General features: G+C 34.3%; 1 protein-coding gene across 28 annotated transcripts in view; it reads left to right on the plus strand.

Moving 5' to 3' along the window:
* CRPPA (CDP-L-ribitol pyrophosphorylase A) overlaps positions 1–22,617 on the plus strand; it is a 292,251-nt gene that overhangs the window by 168,008 nt on the left and 101,626 nt on the right. For 15 of the 28 annotated variants that reach the window (XR_012010932.1, XM_072783932.1, XM_072783927.1 and 12 more), the window contains 2 exons: positions 10,482–10,601; positions 13,727–13,858. The exons of 1 other annotated variant lie outside the window; for it this stretch is intronic. Coding sequence is in view for 24 of the 27 variants with exons in the window: in XM_072783932.1 (XP_072640033.1) it covers positions 10,482–10,601; positions 13,727–13,858 (252 nt within the window). In the remaining 3 variants the exon portion in view is untranslated. Of the gene's footprint in view, positions 1–10,481; positions 10,602–13,726; positions 13,859–22,617 lie in introns of those variants that run through there. 12 more of the 28 variants (XM_072783934.1, XM_072783947.1, XM_072783941.1 and 9 more) reach the window with 1 other exon arrangement.

Genomic DNA, 22,617 nt, shown 5'->3' on the forward strand with positions numbered 1-22,617 from the left:
TTGGTTTGTTTCTGAAGGTTGAATTAGGCAGATGATTACTGCACATTTGTTCACAGAGGTATTTAGAAAGATTACACTCCTATTCAGAAGCTTTCTATTCACGTGTGTGTGTGTGTGTATGTACAGAATCTCTTAGCCTAAAGTCAACTTGGAGAGACAAAGCACATTCTTCTATGGTTTCCTTAACACTTGATTTTTAATAGAATTCCAGGTATAGGCACAATTTTTAAAAACTCTTCATATTATAATGTTTTTGCTAAGTCTTACATAGTATGTGTATGATGGATCATGTTGTTTTATGGAATCTTTCCTGTGCCAACATTTCATATTCAAAGAAAAACACAACTGAAAACAAAAAAATCAAAACCTTGTTAATAGGTTGAATCATTATCAGGCAGGAAGATGATAAGAATATTATAAGGTGTAAGCACTATTCTTTTAGGATAAAAATTGATAGCCACTTAAAAAAAGATGACTTCTGCAGTTTCTGGAAAGCCTGAACTGTTCTTTTATTGAAAGTATAGAAAGGTGACGGAATTAGTGCAAAAAGCTTCTTCATCCAAACATGCTTTGGCTTGAACCCTGTTTGCAGTAAGTTTGTATGTGATACTTTTATAAAGTATAGTATGATTAAATTTTCAGGCAGCAGAGGTTTTATTTTATGGGGTTTTGAAGCTTATACTTAAATGCTGGGATACTTGACTCACTGATACCTGCTAAGGTGGAATGCAGCAAGTATTGCCAAGATAATCCTAGAGTTGGCATTAGAAAATTCTTTTTTGGAAATGACTGGACTGGTTTAAGTCACCTGCATGTTTCTTCTAAGTACTCTGAATATTGTACCATTTCTAGATTTTTTGAGAGACAACTGGAGATATCAGTTTTTTTTAATTTAATGTGTTAATGGTAATGATTGAGTTCTGTTTTTTTGCTCCGTCAGTGAGAACTGTGATCTTGTGTGTTTTGCTCATCCAATTTCTAAGAAATGGAACTCCTACTACATTTATAATCCTCAGGCCCTCTTCTCCCTCTGCAAATGCGTCCTGCTAATGCTTATTATTAGTATAATTATGTTAATGTTGGTAATAATATACACTTAACTGACTACTTGAAATAATGAATCATGATTCTTTCCTTTTAGTATAAATGATCCTATTTAATCCTCAGAGCAATCCTGAGAGTTGAATTTCATAGATTCCATTATGCTCATTTTATTTCATTGTGCTCATTTTATTTTTAGCAATTGATGTTTTTAGGAATGTCAATACTTGCCCCCTTTGAGAAATAGAAACCTAGACTGTTGAAGAAAAGGATCTTAAAAACCACTTAGTAGGAGTAGGATGCTCTTATAAGAGAAAATCCAGGTCATTTTCTGTGCCTGGATTGAGACAATTTTTTTTATGTTAAGAGTTAGCAAATTTTTCCTGTACAGAGCCAGATAGTAAACAAAGTTTAGGCTTTTTGAGCCAATATTGTCTTTGTTAGAACTACTGGACTCTTCCATTGTAGTGCCAAAGTAGCTGTAGATAAGATGTAAAGGAAAGGATGTGGCTGTGTTCCAGTAAAACTTCATTTACAAAAATAGACCAAGAGACTGGATTGGACATGTGGGCTATAGTTTCCCAGACTTTGGTTTAGATTTTCAATCTTAAATGACCTATTTGCCACTGTTACTTGATACCTTTACCTAAAATACCTGTTAGACATTTCTTTAATAGGCATATACTCTCTGGGTCATCAAGTCTCCTGATGTGAAGTATCACTCATGTGCCAATTTGTATGTTTTATCTCCAGTCATCATTCCTTTCAGAATGTTCAAGTACATGATATTAAAAAAAAAAATGGAATTTACCATCTTGTCTTCAAGAGCTGTTCCTCCTAACAGTCTCTCTCTTGTCTCAGTGCTACTATCCTCATTGCTACTATCACAGATTTTGCTAACTGCTAATGAGGACATACTATTTATTAAAACCTTATAGAGGCTCCTCATCCCCTACTGGACAAAGCTCAGTCAGATCATAAAGCCTTGGCCTGGTCTGGTTCTTGCTTAATTTTATCATCCTGATTCTCATTTCCTCACTGAGTAATTTGCCCTCTGGTAGTGAACTCTTGTAGCACATGCACCACATTGCTTGACAGATGTGTGTTGAGTCTGGTGAGGTTTTTGACCTAAGACCCAATTTCTCTAATGTTTTTTCTTTCCTGACTCTTACTATTTTTAGAATTTGATAATATATCTTATTGTAATCCTTCCTTAGTACCCCTGTGCTCAGAGTCTTTTCCCCTTTTCCAATCAGCACATGTAGGCATTCAGAAATATTTATTGACTTGAACTTGCCTTGGCATTTCTAGTCCTGGTGTTTCCTATTTCATCTTGTTTCAATGTTGCCTACAACAAATAAATGCTTTGTGGTGACTTACAGAAATGAAGGTGGCTAGGTATGAGGAAGTAAATAGAAATTGCATCTTAAGAAATAGCTATGTTTCATTAAGGAGAAAAATATCTACATTAGTTTTTAGGGTATTATTTGCTATGAATAAATTTAAACTTTATGAATTTTACTGTCTTGATTTATGTTATCCTTCTTTTTAGTGTGGTTCATTTTTTTCCCCATGTTGCCTTTTAGAGTAAGAAATTTTGTTTCCACTCAGCAACTATAATTGTCTAATTTACATAAATGAGTTTTTAGATTTTGTGAGTTATATCTTTATGCTTCATATTAGGAAGCACATCTTATTGTGTCTATAAATGACTGATTTTTGTCTTATTTCCTATATTTACCCTAAAAAGTAACATTAACCTTTGAAATGTTTCTCAATCCTAAGAGGATATCTATTTTTCTCTTATAAATTGAATTTGGAGGTAATTTTCCAACATTTTTGGAGGACTCTTCCTTATTATATTTATATTAAAATAAATTCTATGTGGATTACTACTATATAAGCAGCTTTCTAAAAATGTATTTATGAACATTAATTTTATCTTTTAGTTCTCATGTATGACAGTTATATATTTAAAAAGAAATACTAGGTTATTTGATAAAGACAAAATTTGAAAGCCAAGATTATGGATTATAGTTGGAGGTTTCTTTTCCTAGTTTTTTCCTTCATTTTATTTGTATTTTGTAATAAACTTAATAATAAATTATACTAATGGATAATTATAATATTAACAGTTAAAGAAATGTTTTTTCTTAGAGTCTGTCTTCTTCAGTTAAATGAACCCAGAAGCCTGAAAGTGAATAGTTTGTGTACTTGTCATAAATATAAAATTGAAGAAAAGATACCTTCAAATCTACAATAAATGTTAAGATTGTATTAAATCAACAGAATGTGTTATTTCACTCACTCATCTTTGTTTCTCAGTTTATTCTTATTCCCTGAAGAGTGCATGTGCCAAGCAGATGTTTCTTAGCTCTGGGTAGCTATTCAGTTGAGTTCAGCATATATATGCTGTGAGGGTGTACCCCCTTGTACCATTATATGTATGCAGACTTGCACAGGCCTGAATTAAAAACAATAACAACAACAACATAAAACAGTGTGTCTTTCATCTTAGGCATTATAGTTTTCATTTCTAGAAGTTTGATTTGTGTCCTTTTTACCTTTTTATATCTATTTTCCTAGTTAACTTTTGAATGTATAAGGTACAGTTATGGTACCCATTTTAATATCCTTGTGTGATAATTGGCACATTGATATCAGTTCTGAGTTTCAGGTGATGTATTAATGTCCTTCCTTCTTGTGGGTATTTTCCTGCTGCTTTATATGCCTGAAAGTGTGCATGTGTGTATGTGTTTAAAGTGTGCCATTTGGATTTTTAATTTTCATGTAATTTGGAAAAATTTCCAGCCATATTTTTTTCTGTTCTTCACAGTTAACTGGGAACTCCAATTATCTATACATTATATATATTATATTATTTGAAGTTGATTCACATCTCCTAATGCTCTGTTTATTTTTCCTTTTTTTCATTGAATCCTATTTCATTTTTAAAAGTTGTTATTGCTGTATTTTTAAATTTACTCATCTTCTGCAATCTTCTGCTGTCCATCTCCTCTAGTGTATTTTTTAAAATCTCAAATGATAATTTCATCTTTATAAGTTAGATGTAGGCCTCTTTTACATCTTCTCTTTTTCTACTTAATACATGCATTCTTTGTGAACAAATGGAATATAGTTGTAAAATTATTTTAATGTCCTTTTCTATTCTAATGAATGTGTCACTCCTGAGTTGGTTTTGATTAATTTTTCTCCTTAGGGGTCATATTTTTCTCCTTTTTTGGCATTTTTTTAATACCTATTAGAGTTTGTGAATTTTACCTTGCTGGGTACTGGATTTTTTTTTTTTTTTTTTTTTTTTTTTGCTTTTTTCCTAGTTAATTGGAAACGGTTTGGTCTTTTTAGGTATTGTTTCTATGATTTTTAGGTCAAACTAATTAGTATATTTAATGTATGTTTAATCATTCTTAACAACTGAGGCAAGACCCTTCTACCTAATGCCCTGTACATTATGAAGTCCTCCAGTCTGGCTGATGGCTGTTACCATTATTCCTGACCTTGGGTGTACATTAGGCACTGTTCCATCTAATCTCCTCCAGTGGATTTTTCTCACTTTGGGAGAGAAAGAATCTGATCATCGGCAGCCTTCTCATTCTGTGCACTTTCCTCCTCTCTGGAACTCTATCTGCCCTTATCTCTGTAGGCCCTGAAACTCACATGTCCACCTTTCCCTTCAGTGTACCATAGCCTGGAAACTGTTTTAAGGAAGGAAATTGGTACAAATATAGGGCTCAACTCATTTTTTCCTCATCTCTTAGAGCCGTTGCTTGTTGCCAGGTGTATCATGTCTTCAAGGTCTTTGCTTTGTGTAGTTTGTGTACTTTTCTGACTGGTTTGAAGTGGAAAGGTGAACTTGGTCCCTATCACTCCTACTTAGGCAGAAATAGAAGCTGGACCCAACTCAGTTTAAGAGTTTCATTTTCATACATTCATACTCATTCACATTTTCAGAAATTTATTCAATATGTAAATAAGAAAAAGCTCAGTCTGTTTTAGGTCAGACTCTGTATATTCCAGATAAAATTTTTCTAGTACTGTTACTAGTAAGATTTTTTTTTTTAAATAATGATGGTAGATCAGTGGTTTTTTCTTTTTCTTTTTCCTTTTTTTTTATTCATGACACACACACACGCACACACACACACACACACACACACACAGGCTCAGAGACACAGGCAGAGGGACAAGCAGGCTTCATGCAGAGGGTCTGATGTGGGACTTGATCCCAGGTCTCCAGGATCACACCCTGGGCCAAAGGCAGCGCTAAACCGCTGAGCCACCAGGGCTGCCTAGTAGTAGGATTTTAACTAGTAACATAACATTTAGTCAGGAAAGAAAATCCTTTTTATAGCACAGACCCATGAGTTAGTGACCAAAAAAAAATTAATAGGTTATATGATGAGCATGACATGATACAAGCTGCTTTTGTTCTGGATAAGTACAGCTGATTAGCACTTTCTGCAATGATGAAATGTTTGATTGCTATACTCATATATGTGGTAGCCACCTGTTGCTGTGAGCACTTGAGGTATCCTGCATTTTCAGTTTTATTTACATTTAATAAATTTGAATTTAAATGTAAATAGTCACATCTGGCTAGTGTGACTACTTTAGTAGGCATGTAGTTTTAGGCTATGTTTTATTTGACCACCCTTTCTATTGGGCTAATTCTATTTTTTTATGAAAGATATACTTATTATTTTTGAGGGGGAAGTGTGCAGAGGGAGAGCTGAGCACAGAGTCCAACACAGAGCTTGATCTCATGACCCTGAGATCTCATGACCATGAGTCGAAAGCTTTACTGACTGCACCCCTCAGGTGTCCCAGGTCAGTTCTCTTACATAATGTAGATATATGAAAAAAAAAATGTTTTCAGAAAGAAACAGTTTAGTTAGCACTTTGTTTTAATCATAAATAGTCCAAAGCACCACTGATCTTCTGATTTGTTATTGGAAGCACTGTAATTGAAATTTGGGGGAATTGTATTTTCCTCTGAGACTAATTAGCACAATTTTTATGTACCTTTTATATAATTCTATAAGTTTATCAAATAATTTAAAAGCAATATTAATAAGTTCTTAATTTGCTGTGTTTCTATTGCTTTTGGTTATTTGCAATATGAATGTCCTGGTATCAAAGAGAGCTGAGGTTATTAAATGCTACCACATGAATATTCCTGAAATCGTTCAAAATTTGTTAATTACCAGGATTCTTAAATGATTTTTGCCATGCTTAAAAGCATAGGATGAATCTCTGGAGGCTATGTTAATATGGCTTACAGACATCCTATACCTGTGTTTTGATCTCCTTGATCATGTTTGTGAATACTTTTCGTTTTTGCTATATAGTATTCAAAACACCTTATCTTCTGAAAAGGTTTTTTATTGTTTTGACTTTTGAAACATATTAAAAATGTCAAAAATCACTTAACAAAGTAGGTATATAAAAGCAGTATCGGGACTCCTGAGTGGCTCAGTAGCTGAGTGTCTGCCTTTGGCTCAGAGAGTGATCCTGGGTTCCAGGATCATGACCTGCATTGGGCTCCTGTGGGGAACCTGCTTCTCCCTCTGCCTGGGTCTCTGCCTCTCTCTCTGTGTCTCTTATGAATAAATAAATAAATATATTTTTTAAAAATGCAGTATCAATTTTTATAAATTTAAATGGACTTTGTAGTGCTTAGCATAAGTAAGGTACCTTTGTTAACTACAAAAATAATCATTATTTATTTTTTAAACATATCATGTAATGTGTATCTAAATGACCTGTAGACAAACTTGATAATAATTACAGATTGTTGGTTAATCTGTAATAAACTTTATCATGTAAAATAAAATTTTGACAAATAATTAAAATATATAAGAGGATTATACTAAGTGAAGAACCACATACCTGGTTTTTATAACTTACTTGAATGATGTATTTTAAATATTAGCTCAACAGATCAGTGTTTTCATATTAATCATTGGGCTTGCTGTTATCTTTTGATTCTAAAATTTGTTGTGGATGGTACAGATTTTAATTGCAGATGTATATAATGCTTCAGGTAATTGTCCCGTAATATTAACAGTGGCAGAGTTCTGTCCTTATACGAGAAATACCTTGTGAAATCTGAAAAAAAAATTAGACATGTTTTCATGCTATATTAGGTTTTCCTACTGTTTAAAAATGTGAAGTTCTTGTTACTTCTTTGATATTGCACATAAGGATCTGAAACAAAATGGGTATATAAGTATAACATTTGTCTTGATACTATAAAACTTAATTACTTTTTAGTTATTTGAATCAATAGAAACATTTAAAACTTTGTATGGCTAATATTTTAATGCAAAATACTGTTTATTTACTACTTGTGTTAAATGCCTCATTTCTCAACCTAATAGTTTTGCTGGTATTTTAAGATTTTTTTTAAAGATTTTATTTATTTATTTATTCATGAGAGACACAGAGAGAGAAGGGGGTGGGTGGGGGGGGGCAGAGACACAGGCAGAGGGAGAATTAGGCTCCATGCAGGAGCCTGACGTGGGACTCGATCCCGGGTCTCCAGGATCAGGCCCTGGGCTGAAGGCAGCGCTAAACCGCTGAGCCACCCTGGCTGCCCTATTTTAAGATTTATAGATGAGTTGTTAAACATTTGCTCTGAATTTTTATGATAGCTTGCAACTTTTAATTAGCTTCTATTCATCAGAATTATGTATTGAATTGCTTGATGACATTGATTTAAGCTTGTTCCAAAATGAAACGATTCAACATTAGAAGCTTGTTCCTTTTTCTTTTTAAAAGTGCAGTTAAAAATTAAAAGTACAGTTCATCAATTTTCTCTAAAGTTTTTTTTTAATCCTTAAAATAAAGTCTTACTTTGATCTGCTTAGTGTTGACTTTGGTTTCATCTATTGTTAGATCTCCCTGTATTTCTTTTGAAAAGCAATGTTGTGAGATGATGGGCCTGATTTACACAATTTACTTTTCTGTACACAAATAATTTTGTGTAGGTAATTTTGCCATATTTGTTGTATAGATTCAGAGGGTCTCTGGTCTATCTACCAATGCTTCCTAACTTAATTATTTGATAATTACCATAACTTTTATTTTGACCATCCTTCCTTCCACTTTGGTGGGCATTAAGCAGTGTGTATTTGTATATATACTGATGCTTCGAAGATTGACTTCTTATTAAAAATTGACTTATTCAAATAAACAAAGTCCTCTCCTATTTCCTCTCCTACCACAATTCCTGACTCCCTTCTCTAGGCCTGTTAACATGGGCCTCTGGAATGAGGCAGAAGTGTTAAATGTGGGGTTATGGAACATTCCTGAGGTTTTAAAGAATATTGTATTTTATATTAATTATTCTTTAATTAATGTACCTGTCCTCAGAGACAGATGAAAAATTACATATTAAAGTATAAAACAATGGCAATTCATCTGGGGCCAGGGATATATTAAATAGTTACTAGACAAATATAAAGCATGTGTAGAACTGAATGTAGAAGACATGAGGCACAGAGGAGCATTTTCCAAACTATGAGTGCCAGAAACCTTGCCCACCCACAAAGCCATGAAGCTACCCATATGTTAAATGTTTAAGCAGTTTGCTAGTTTATAGGAGTGAATTTGCTGTGTTAAAAAAAAAAAAAACACATTATTTTGGAGGGGGAGATATTTTAACTTTTTAAATATCTGTATGAAATAAAACTTATTAGAAATGGCATCCTAAGGAGGAAATAATTGTTGCTGTAATTTACACATAGCAAATGAGTGAGCAGTTCAAAAAGACATCAAGGAATATCTACTTGGTGTAGCTATAAGCAAATGTGCAGAACTCAACCTAGATGAAATGTTTTGCTACATTTCAATGGATGCAGGACTGACTATGCTGTAAGTTTGTTTTATTAAGGTGAAAACATTTACATTTCTCTTGAGCTATCATAATCATTTTGTAATCCTCTGCTGTAGTTGTATAAACCTGCCTTGTCTTTAAAATTATAATTGATTGCATTATTGTACCAACTGAGTTTTTTCCTGGAACTCATAAGTAACATGTATTTTAGAAGTTCAAAATTAGTAGCACAATGTAAAAGTATGTGCCTAAGTTTCATAGTATTGGCCTTAGGAAATACGTCTGCTGGAGATTTTTCTTCTGTTAATCATGATGTTATCAGGCCTTCCCATTTAGTGAAAGAGAATTTTGATATGCATCCTACTTCTTCAAGCTTGAATTTTGTCAACCTGGTAATACATTTCATAAGGTCAATATCCATATCTGTTTCTTTAAAAGTTGATGTCATTTAGTACAATGTTGAGCACATTCTTATATTTTAGTACATTTCTAAAAGTTTCCCTCTAAATATAGGTTACTTAATGGGTAGCATTGTTTGATGGTTTGATGGAATAATATAGGCAATTTGTAGAAGAATGAATAGTTTGCCTAGAATTCACTTTTATGCATCGTTTCCTTAATCCATGGAATCGGTGGTGAATAACATTGGCCTACTGCTTTCTTTACATGCCATTATCTTTTATCTTTCTGAGGAACTAGGGTATGTTGTGTCTGACGGATCTTTAGCGGAGTAAGTCTTCAGCCCTAGAGTGACGTTTCATGACTTGGTGGGAACTTTAAAAAACTGACTGTGCTTTGTTTTTCAGTTCACCAAGTATTTTTGCTATGTTACATGTGTCTGAAAAAAAATTAGCTTTTGCAGGATCAATGAATATGGGCATTTAGTCTGTGTATTTTGGAAGTTGACATTAGTTCATATGCAACTTTTCCTAGATCACAACAGCCAGCAAAACAGGAATAAAATTATAATCTTGGAAGGAGACATAAAACCCCTCAGTTTAGCTGCTTCACCAGAAGCAGAAGCTATTCGAATTTTGTTTTGTTTTTAATATGTTTGGTACGTTAGTTTCTAAGACAACTGTCATTGAACATCAATGTTTATTGACTGAGACTGTGTGTTCTCATAATTCAGTCAAATATTTTGTGTATTCAGGGCAGCCCCGGTGGTGCAGCGGTTTGGTGCCACCTGCGGCCTGGGGTGTGATCCTGGAGACCTGGGATCGAGTCCCGCATCGGGCTCCCTGCATGGAGCCTGCTTCTCCCTCTGCCTGTGTCTCTGCCTCTCTCTCTCTGTGTCTCTCATGAATAAATAAATAAAATCTTTAAAAAATATATTTTGTGTATTCAAATCTATCTTAATAAGGCTATGATTATTATAATTTTGCTTGTTTTTTTATTATGCCCTATTCCTCTTTATGTGAATTAATAGTTTTTGTCTTAAACTAAAATGAATAATATTGCTACAGCTTTCATTTTTGGTAATGTTTGCAAAGCATGTCTTGTTCATCCTTTTATTTTGTGCTTTTCAGGATAGTTTGCTTTATTTTTTTTTTTAATTTTTTTTTTTATTTATTTGTGATAGTCACAGAGAGAGAGAGAAAATGAGGCAGAGACACAGGCAGAGGGAGAAGCAGGCTCCATGCACTGGGAGCCCGACGTGGGATTCGATCCCGGGTCTCCAGGATCGCGCCCTGGGCCAAAGGCAGGCGCCAAACCGCTGTGCCACCCAGGGATCCCCAGGATAGTTTGCTTTAGACATTTGTCTTATAACTAGCATATTGTTAGATTTTCCTTAAAAATCCAATATGATAAATCTGTTATTTAGGAAAGACTTAGGTGTGTTCAATTTATTTGTATTACTTTCATATTTGAGATTCTTTCTACAAGCCTATTTTGTTACTGCTTTTTGCCGGTTGTTTTATTTGCTTCTTTAATTTCCTCCAATTATTTGCTGCATTGATATAGATAATCCTTTTCTCCCTCTGCAAGTTCAAAAACTACACAATATAGTTGTATATAGCTTTAATTAAATACCATAATTTTTAATATACATAATTCATTAAGTTAACTCAGTATAGGATCACTAATTTCTGTCCTTTAAAAAAAAAAGCGATACACAGATTCAGCACACTTTATCTTTTTCATTCCAATATAGTTTATTCTTGTCAAGAGTTTTAGTTCTACCACTTTTAAGTTCCCAAAGTTGTTATTAACTTTAGGATCACTTTTAGGACACTTTTTTAAGAAAATCGAAAGTTGAGCACCTGTTCCCATCTCTGACTTTGCAGAGAGGTTCCCTGGGCAGGTGCACTTCCTCCTGGTCCAAGTTCAATGGCAGCTTTGCACTGTAGAGCTCCATTCCTGGTTGTATCCATCATTCCTTCTCCATTTAGTATGTTACCAGCATTTCCGTTCTTTAATTTCTGTGCATTTTAAATCTCTTTGGAGGCTGTAATTACAAAGTAGAGTGGTCTTGTCTTTACTGCTCCTTGTGCTATTTTTTTTCACAAACCCTTTCTGCACCCCCCCCCCCTTTATTTTACTGTGAGATTTTTCAGAACTGAAGATTTGTTAGGAGGACTTGTATTAAACAAGAAATGTCTATTTTCCCTCATTAACTATCTAGGCTAGCTTTAAGGTTGCCTGGATTATGCATTGCAAAACTCCAAGACCTCTCATTCACATAAATTATGTTGGGCATGGTGACTCCTGGCATTTTATTGTATCTAAATATTGCAAATAATTACACAGGTAAAAGAGTTAAATAGTACCATGAGGCTTATAACTCCGAACAGCAGTGTTGTTCCTTAGTCCAGATGGTATGGGGCTATGTAATGATCTGGCGGTATGGGCCCAGGAGAGAGTCTTAGTCTCAGTCCCCGAGCTTTAGATTCATAACATGATTGCAATTTCATAAATTGCCTGGAGTTTGGAGAATTAGCCTTTTTTTCTGGCAAGCCCCCAGCCAACAATTTTAGTTTCAGATAGATATTTTTAAACTCTTAAGACTAGAAGAAGCCTGTATCACTAGTTTGTGCAACATCATAAAAGACTACAAAACAGGAGAAAAGGGAGAGATGGGCATGTTTCTTCAGCTTAGCTTCTTGAGCTCATAATTTCATACTAGTAGGGGTTGCTTTTTTTCCCCCCCTCCATTTTTTCTCCACCTTCTTAATGGTAAGGGGAGGAAATCACAGAAGGTGGTGTATGAGCCATCCTTCTAGAAGGCTCAAGCTACATGTAGGAGTTAGCTGATAGATGTTAGCTTCCAGGTCTCAGCTAGGGAAACACCTGGTTACAAGTTAAATTACACTAAAGGAAAGTCTACCATTTATAGTTCACTCACAATTATTCCAGCCTGGCTATGGTTCACCAGTCTCAAATTATATTTGCTGTAAGCATTGTTGGTTGGTAAAAAATCTGAAACTTCATCTTTATAAGTTTTCAGGGAATCACTGCTAGGGAAGGGTGAATTCAAGTTCATAGGGTCACATTGTCTTTACTTCAATTATTCAGTAGATAGTAGAGCCTGAGACCCTTTTCTTTGTGCTTTTTATCTTTCAGTTTTTCTTTTCTGTTTTTTTTTTTCTTTTCTGTCTATTATCTTCGTTTTTTAATGGATGGAGCATTTTTTAAGGAAAAAAGTCTGTAGTGTCCCTTTAGATTTTAGGAGGAAGCAACTAAAAAAAAAAAAAAAAAAAAAAAAAAAGGAGGAAGCAACTATATATGTATGTCTTCAATGAACTATAATGAAAAGGTCCAGGAAATAGTGACTGAATATCTACTGAATTAACACACATACATGTCCTCACATAATTCTGTTTTAAAATGGATGTTATTTAAATGCTTTTCCTGGAAAGCAAAATGCAATGTGATAGGTGAAAACTCATTCCCTTGTGTTACAGAAAGAACGTCATAGGATTTTGTTGTATATTTTCTATAAAGCATATTTTTATATGAATTACCAGAGGAAGGGAAAGGATTAGTATAAGAGTTTTAGGGTGGAGTAGATTTTAAAATGCTTCTAGATAATAAATACATGTAACTGAACAAATTATAATTCTTGAGAGTTTCTTAAATTTGATATTGTGAAAGAATACAAATATCTGAATGTTTATTCTCTGTGCACATTTGCATTTTATTTTGACATTATGGTGATTTAGATATTTTTATGTCCCACAAAAGATGAACAACACCATAAAACTTCAATAATTTGAAGGAGGGAGCTCACCCTGAGTTCCTTAAAATTTAAATGAAAACTAATATTTTAAAAATAGCCATTGGAATAATTTCAAGAAAAACACTAACACTGCTAAAAATATATATAAAATTCTGGATTTACTCTAAGAAATGGATGATTTATTAGAATTTCAGTTATTTGAAAGTGATTCTTCTAAAAATATCTATGAATCTAATAGATAAGCACTCCCTTGACTTTTATTGATATTGGTAATTGCTTAACATATAATATTTCTATGTAATCTAGTTTCAAAGTATAAATTGAACAAGTAGTTGAAATCCTATATTTGTACATTTGACTCTGAAACAAGTGGAAATAGAGTATTAGCATTTTATATTGTTCAGCATTGTTTTCTCAATGATTGCTGCTTTGTATTTGTAAAGGAGGATTTGTAAAGGATAAAATCCTCCTTTGTAAAGGAGGATTTATCAATCTTACTAAGCGTTTATGGTTGAAATGTTTATCTAGAAATTAACACAAACTGATAAAAGTTACAATAATTGTGTTTTGAACTCCTTTAATGTTACATTTTTCAAAGAAAGTGAAAGAAATGGTATTCACATGTTACCTTTTGTATTATTTTGCAGGTATATTTTCTTGATTATAAATCAGTACCTTTTGATCAGAAAATGGAAAACCTAATGCAAATTAAGGAATATGCAAAGGAAGTGAAAAAAAGAAATATTTTATTATGTGGTCTTCTTATATATTACCCACAGGTAAGGAAAATTTTGTGTTTTGTGGACGACAGTTTTAATGGTAACCTGACCTGTTAAAAGCAAAGATACATTAATGATTAGAGAAATTTTGGCTGGAAAATTACTTATCCATGTTCTGTCATAGGTAGAATCTCTCTTGACTCTAGGGGAGAAATAAAAATCAAAAACAAGTGTTTTAATGAAGGGAAAAAAAAAGATAAAATTGGTGAATATCTCATACTAGTAGGCCACATGGGGTTGCCAGATTTATCAAATAAAAATTTAGAGTGCAGGCAGCCCCGGTGGCACAGCGGTTTAGTGCCGCCTGCAGCCCAGGGTGTGATCCTGGAGACCTGGGATCGAGTCCCACGTCAGGTTCCCTGCATGGAGCCTGCTTCTCCCTCTGCCTGTGTCTCTGCCTTTCTCTCTCTCTCTCTCTCTCTCTCTCTCTCTCTGTCTCTCATGAATAAGTAAAATCTTTAAAAAAAATTTAGAGTGCCTGGCTAAATTTGAATTTCAGATAAACAATAAATTATATTAAGTATGTCCTAAATTTGGAATTTGAAATCTGAAATTCAAATTGAACTAGACTTTTGTATTTAACTGACTTCAGAACTCATCCATTTGTCTAATTTGAAATGGCTTATTTCTTTTATGTTGTGCTAAAGATGTTGATCAGGTTTTTAATTACTTAAAAGCAATACTTAGCATTCATATTATAAGAGAGCCTGGTATTTAGGGAAAAATTCTTATTGTCACTTTATTAATAGCAGAAAGTTAAGCTGAAGGCAAAATGAATTAGCATTATAGATACTTAGTGCAAAGAAATGCTATTTAAATCAAACTATTTGGGGACTGTTAGGGAAGATGGATCTGCTCTTTGTGCATAGATACCATTCATTGAAATTACAGAATGCTTTATAGTGTTTTTAGAGGTACCCTACAGGAGTCAAGAAGTGAAGTGGTCAACAGGGCTTTTAATGATCTGGAATTAGTAACTGACCAAGGAACAACAGGCATTTAAAGTTACATGATTGATGAATAACAGTTATTATTGGTGTAATATTTAAGTTACCCTTTTAGCCTGAAGGTAACATTTCTTTTGAAACAAAAGGATTTTAATTAAGTATAAGGACGATCTTTTAGACAGTTCCTGGTTTTCTTTGAGTTGATTTTCGCTGTTTCCATAATATGTAACTATGACCTCTGGTTAGTCATCAAGAATGAGGCAAAGCTGAATTTACTTAGGATCATGGAAGTATAATATGTTAGCTTTGAAAGGGCTTTTGAAGTCAGGGCAGCCAAGGCCCGAAGAGATACACAAATGGCCCAAGAGCAACACGTAACTGGCAGAGTAAGATTAAGAACTCTGGTCTGTATCTTTGTTCAAGAATATCCTATCTTTGGGGTACCTGGGTGGGTCAGTTGGTTAAGTGTCTTTGCCTCAGGTCATGATCCCAGAGGCCTGGAATTGAGCATCTGGCTCCCTGCTGAGTGGGAAGCCTGCTTCTCTTTCTCCTTCTGCCCCTCCCAACTGCTTGTGTGTATTCTCTCTCCCTCTCCCTCTCCCTCTGTCTCATTCTGTCAAATAAATAAATAAAAGCTCCTTTGTTTTTAAAGAATATTCCGTCTTTAATAGATTGTCTTTGGTTGTACTCCAGATTATTGTGGTGGGAAAAAATCAGTTTTTTCTCTTGTGCCATTCAAAGGAGTCATGGATGCACAACTAATGCTTCACTATGCAGATAAAATATAGTTCATTGAGAAATATCTCAAAAGCTAAGAAATGGTAGAGCACATACAAAGTCCCCAGGACTTTTTCTCCTGTGATTTAGGCTAAACACAAAGGGTCTGTATGCACTGTAGTTGATACTCCAGTGGGAGAGTATGGTCTAGATGAAATATAGCATGCCTAATGAGATTTGATTTCAGACAATTTTTAGTATATCTGAAATATTACACGAAGCATACTTGCACTAAAAATCTTTGTTATCATTCCTGAGATTCAATATAACTGGGCATCTTATGTTTTTATTTCCTAAACCTGGTAACTCTTGTGGAGCTCATATTTCACAACAGAACTGTTCAATTTTCCACACCTGGCATACTGTACACATTCATGACATGGAGTTGCATATCTATATAACTCTGTACCTGTGAAGGCTCCCTGATGGGAAAAGTGGCCTTGTTGAAAAAGAAGAACCTTTGAATTCAGTACTGTGCATCTGACCATTATTTTGAGCAAATTTGGATCTGTTAAGCTCTACTTTGCTGTCACGAGTGCAAAGAAGAGGGCACTGCAAAGCGTTCAAAATATTTCTCTCATTTTAAGAAGCAAAGAGAGTTTATTAGGGTGTTGCTTTTTTCTTCTTAAAAATACCATATGAGGATGTCTCAAACATGTGAAAATGTTTAAAATACAGGGTTTACTTTTGTCCTTGGAGACACAGGTGCCAGTTGACTAGTACTAGCCAAACACATGTCCAGTGCATAATTCCACCTTAAAGAGCCTTTACCAGAGTACTCTGGGGTGTTCCTCAGATATGCCATCAAAAAGGGCCTGTGGTTAAAAAATTGGGGAGCATCAGTGAATAAACAAGTATCTTCCATGAAGGGCTTCTCACAAATTCTTAATATCCTGGTGAAAATTTCATATCTTCAAGTTGGGGACAAGGGGGATATCATTTTCAATTTTCTACTGTAACCCTTCAAACATAGGCAACTCATGAGGCTAATATTCTCTAAATGAAACTTTGGGATACAGTCCTCATAAATAGGCCCTATGTAAAGAAACCACTACCTCTGGACAATATCTCTCTCTCTCTCTCTTTTTTCCTTTTAGTTCTGTACTAATTTTCCACTTAGTTAAATCAATATCTTTAATTTTGAAAGCCTACTTGACAAACCTTTTGTCAACACTAAGGATATGAAGATGCACAAGGTGAAACTTCTGTCATCGTTGAGTGCGAAGAAGTTGTTTAGAGGTTTGTGCTTTCCATGGTGCTGTCAGATACAGTTTTTTTGTTTGTTTGTTTGTTTACAGTGTCCATACCTTGGATGTTGGTTCCCTAAGCGAATCTCTGTGATAGCCATTAGGGTGTTTCTGTAGATGGTTGATGTGTTTTGTTTTCAGTCTCTGATCAGCGAAACCTAGGTCTGTGAAATCTGGAAAGATTTTTAACCATTTTTTCATCACACATAGCTTCAAGAACTTCTTTGGATAGGTTTTCAGTTTATTTGTGACTCTACCTTGGATGAGAGGATGCATTGGCTTCAGCATCTGTGCTACAGATCAGGTCTTTCCAACCTAAAGAAGACCTGCATTGCTATGTATGTATGTATCTCTGGTAATGTGGGTTGTCTGGACTGCTTAGTTGCTCCTTCACAGGATTCATTATGGATATTTATAGTTGAATAGAATTACTTAAGCTCTTTTTAAAAAAAAAAATGCATGATGGTGTTAAGTCTCTGTGTTTCTGTGGAAAAAACACTTTCTGTAGAGAAAGTCCCACATGTAGGACTTTCTGTGTTTAGCGAATTTAAACTTACTACATTTCAGTCTTTTTGGGGATTTATAATATGGTCTCTGATTAATTAGCCATACTTGCTTCACAATTAGATATTTCCAATTTGTGTATACCTTTAGGAAAGAAATTGACTTGGAGAAAGATAAGGATTGATTCCATCTTGAGGATCTATAAATGTCCCGCAATGTTATCCATTGTCAATTGTTGATAATTCTTTGATAATTCAATTACTGACAAATGCATCTAATCGTATAATGTTTCAACTCCATTTTTCATATATTCTTTATCAATATAAGAAATTTTAGCAAATGCTATACTTAACTCTAGATGTACTCCCCATGTATGCATTTTTTTTTTCCTGGTCAGAGACATCATTTGCTAAATTAATGAATATGCCAGTTCCTTAGTTATACCAATGTAGTAAAGTACAAATTAACTTTTTCGAAAAATGTCTTTAAAACATTCTGCTGGCCTCAAAATATTCATCATTTAAAATAGATTCATTGTGAGTACACTTATGAATCAAGTGGCTGGCTTGACCATTTAAGTTTTCTGACTTTAGTATCTAGTGATCAGTTTCTTAAGTTGTAAATAAATAAGGAAAGATTTGAAATTTATATGCTAGATTAGAAACGTAGCATAAAGTTAGTCCTTAAAATTTTTTGGATGAATTTAAATCAAGTCCTATTCCTTTTTCTAAAATAACTCTATAAATATAACTATGAATAATTACAACTAGGTTCTATAGCTTAATCCACATAAAGGATCTTAGTCCCTTTTTAAGTATTCTCTTAAATTTATGCATAAAATAGTACTCTTCATTCCCATTATACTAAGTTTGTGATGCATGTCATCATTGAAATCTGTGGTATAAAATGATGTATTTTGGGGAACCTGTTCTAGTTATTTAAGAATATGTATCTGATGATAAAGCACTGAAGTTATAGATACTTAGTATTTCTGTCATGAACTGTTCAAGCCTATAGTTTAGAGATTTCAGTCTTAATTTTGCTGAACTCAAATATTTTTATCATGATTCTGTTTTTTTAAGGCAAACATTTGCAAGTATGTAGTTTTTAAACTTGAACTATACTGACCATTTCAGAGATGGAGCTTCTAGGTTAGAACAATATTGCATTGTTAAGTATAAATATATATATCTATCTTGTATAGACATCATACCATCAAATAATGTACCCAAATGAATTTCACATTTGGCTTTATTTATCCACCACCTTCACAAAGGTATCATGAAACATCTTAGTAGATATTTTCCTGAGGTTCAGATCTAAGATTTGTACACTTACCTCTCGTTTGACTAATCTACTGGTATCCTCAGAGGAAGAAATAATTTTGTTTTAATGAACTTACTTTAGGCCCGGCTGATGAATGATTTTTTGTGCCAGTGGCTTCTAAATACTGTTTTTTGAAAATCCTTAGCTGGCAGTATTACAGTCTCCTGAGGAACTTTATAAATATAGGTTCCTAGTCTGTACTTTAGGGAATCTAGTTCAATAGCTCAAACTTATATCTGGAGTTCTCTATATTTCATAAGCTCAAGCTCTGGTGGAAGTCTAATGTGAACATATTTGGATGACTGACTTAAGTCAGAGGTTCTTAAGTATATTGACATATTGGAATCAACTGTTGGCCCTCTTTAATCTATATAGGACTGTCATGTCTGAGGAGGCTATGGGATATCAGATGGCATAATGGAATCTTGAGGTGAAGTTGAGTAAGAGACCGAAGAATGACCATTTGAAAAAGTTTCTAAGCTAACTGTGAGATCATCTCTTGTTCATTAAGGACAAACATTCTAAGTACTTACAATCTATCAGGCTAATAGGGCAATTCTATTGATGAAGGTTCTTAGTTGCAAAAATGTATCCAGTGATTGTCTAACAGAAAGATATATTTTAGGGAATTTTGTAGTTTACAGAATTTCTGAAGAATTATGGAACCAAACTGGGTAACACCTAGCCAAGAACAGGGCAGATGGCAGAAATGCTCAACCCCTCTGGGACTGTGCTTGTAAAAGTGCCTCCTATTACTGACTCTGGATACATATGATGCTAGGGAACCACAGATAGAAACTCTACCATAGCTGATTCAGAAAATATGAAGTCTCTACCTTAGACCTAGTTTTCCTGTTTCTGGCACTGAGCCAACCTACTCACTGCTACTTTTAAGTCATCTACATGTACATAGTAGAATCCATAGATGCTGATAAAACCAAATCTGAGGAAATTTAGTTTTTATCCTCTGGAGTATCTATAGCATGGAAATGAAAGCAGGGATTTGGTTGGAAAAGGTGTTGGTTGAGCCATTTTGTGGCATTAGCCCCATCAACCTAGATCAAAAAATCTTGTCATAGGTTGAAATTAGAGCACCTTTAACACATTATATTTGCTATCAAGGGCCTGATATCATTCACCTTCATCCAGGTGTGGTGGATGGAGTCTTTCTGTATGGTGTCTTACTGTCAAATTACACATTTTAAAATAAAAATTTACACAAAAACTTTTATGGCAAAATTTGTAAATTCTATAAAATATATAAAGTCCTGTAGCAGTTTATTTAATCTGTGCATCTTACATGCTCAAGGATTTAGAGATAGAAGCTCACAGGCACATGGTTGGAGAGTTCTCCAAAACTTTTATAACTGATTATTTATTGGTCTGAATTAGCATAGTCCCATCTAATTGAAACAGATATCTATGTGACCTTGAATAAGTGATATAAATTGGTGGACCTCTGATTATTCATTTGCAAAATGCAGAAGTCATATTTTTGAAGCTTCTATGGGATGAGAAGATGGAGACATAGGAGGTAGGCAATCTGTGTCACTCACATGACACCATCAATGTCTGTCTCTCTGACAGGGAAATTCTGAAATTGAGGCTGGATTTTCTTTCCTTATGTGACCATAAGTTTTAACCATACTATTTTAACCATACTATTATTTATTTTGTTGAGAAATTATTAATTGTAGTTCATACATTTCATTATAGTTCAGAGAGGGAACTGTTTGTGTTTGACACCTCAAAAGTCAATAAGATTGTCTTAGTCTATTTTGCTGCTGTAACAATACCACTGATCTGATGACTTATAAAAAAACAGATGTTTATTCCTCATGTTTCTGGAAGCTGGCATTCTGAGATCATGGTGCCCGCATAGTCAAGTTCTCGGGGAGACCCTCTTCACTGTTGCAGACCACCATTTTCTCATTGTATCCTCACATGTAAGGGAGAAGGTCATGTTCTCTCTTTATCACAGCACTAATCCTATTCATGAAGATTCCAATCTCATGACCTAATCCCCAATCAAAGGCCTCACTTTTTAATACAACCACATTGGGGATTAGGATTTCAACATGAATTCTTGGGGGACACACACATTCAGTCTGTAACAGGGAAGGAATTATTATCTATGTTAGCATGGCAGGGAGTGTATATCATTTTAGTCTATCCATTTGCCTGTCTCCTTTCTTCTCTAAGCCATCATTACCCTGGATATGATGCAGTGAGAAATAGACTTTGGAAACAATGTTTGATTTATTATTTTTCATAAGATGAGGCTATTGGGAAGAAATGATCCAATTGGCAGAAATAGAAAATCCAGGTCCTGGAGAGGCTCTGGAGAGGTCAGGAAGTGGATGAACTCAATTACCTTCTTACTGCTCTTGAATGCCACTTTTTCTTCAGCTACAAATATAGCTCTGGAAGGCATGTAAACAAGTATGAAAGTTAACAAAGTAGGTTTTAATTTTCTGTTTTTAAGAAATAATTGTTGATAAAAGAGAATTCTTTTGTGAACCTCCAAGATAGGATAGGGAATGGTGAAATGAAGTGGTTTGGCAACAACATTAAATTTAGATAAAGCTGTGTAAATTGATTTTCTGTCACAACGTATATACCAGATCTCTCTACTTGATGAATTAAATACTCCTGTTCTTCTCTATTAACTAGTTTTGAATGTTTTGCATGTACTGTAAAGGACATCCAGAAAACATTCTTGTTGATGGATCTCTTTGTAATTAGCCCCAGGTAAATTCATAATGAAACCTTAAGAGCTATATGAACAGGTCCAAATGCTGTAGGATACTTCTTTGCCAATAGACCTGAATTTGCAGGATGCAGTTTGTTACCATTCTTCCTCTCTTAAATACACCACATTTACTCTATGTCCTCTAGCTGAGTCATTCTTTAAGTGTGCATGACCATTTAGAGAATTGGTGTATGCTATCAAGTAGCAGAACATCATTTTTTTCTTTTTAATAATCATCTTGAGGGAGGTTAGAAATAAATCTCCACTTCCTGCAAGGAGCAATTACTTTTAGTTAAAATTGGAATTATTTACTAAACATAGGGTACTTTCTGTGGCACTGAATCATGTGGCATATACACCAATATGTAGTACCAAATCTGTTTACAGAAACCAATAATACCCTGTTCAGAGTAATCAGGCTTTTTTTGATGTGGGAATGTTTTTGAGACTAAATATTTTTCACTTTCAATATTGTTTTGGCTTCTAATGTTTAGACTTAGTCATTCTTTGGGAAAATTTGAACATCGTAAAATAAAATATCTCTTTAAAATTGTGTGAGTTTGAAAAACCCTTTTAGGGAATTTGGGTAGCTTATTTATGAGACTCATTCGAGTGGCAATAAGCTGTTAGACAAATGTAAGTGAAATAGAGTATTAGATACAAACTTCTGGGATAGACCTGCCCTTAATTTTTTTTGAGTAAGTAAAGCAACATTATTAATGAAAATGGCCATGAAAAATTAATGCACTTATTACTTTGAATAATGTATTAGTTAGCTATTACTGCAAAAACAAATTACCTCCAAACTTAATGACTTAAAATAATGTTTATTATCTCATAGTCCTTGTGGTTTCACCTGCTCTGGGCTTTTCTCAAGACTGTAGTCCTCTCAAGGATCCCCTGGAAATAATCTGCTTCCTAGCTCACTTAGCTGGGTATCGGGACTTGGTTTTTTTGAGCTGTTACACTGAAGACTTAGTTCTTCACAAGCCTGTGGTTGGGGGCCTGTTCATAGAGTATCCCCCAGTGTTAGAGCATGCAAGAGAGAGGACCAAGACAAAGGTCACAATCTTCTGTAACATAATCACCTTCATTTGTGTTCTATCCATCGGAAGCAAATTATTAGGTTCTGTCCACACTCAGGGGAGGCAAAGACACAAGGGCATGAATACCTGAAGGTAGTGATCATTAGGAGCCAAATCAGAC

Source organism: Canis lupus, chromosome 18 (genome assembly GCF_048164855.1).
Source record: "Canis lupus baileyi chromosome 18, mCanLup2.hap1, whole genome shotgun sequence".
Taxonomy (NCBI): Eukaryota; Metazoa; Chordata; class Mammalia; order Carnivora; family Canidae; genus Canis; species Canis lupus.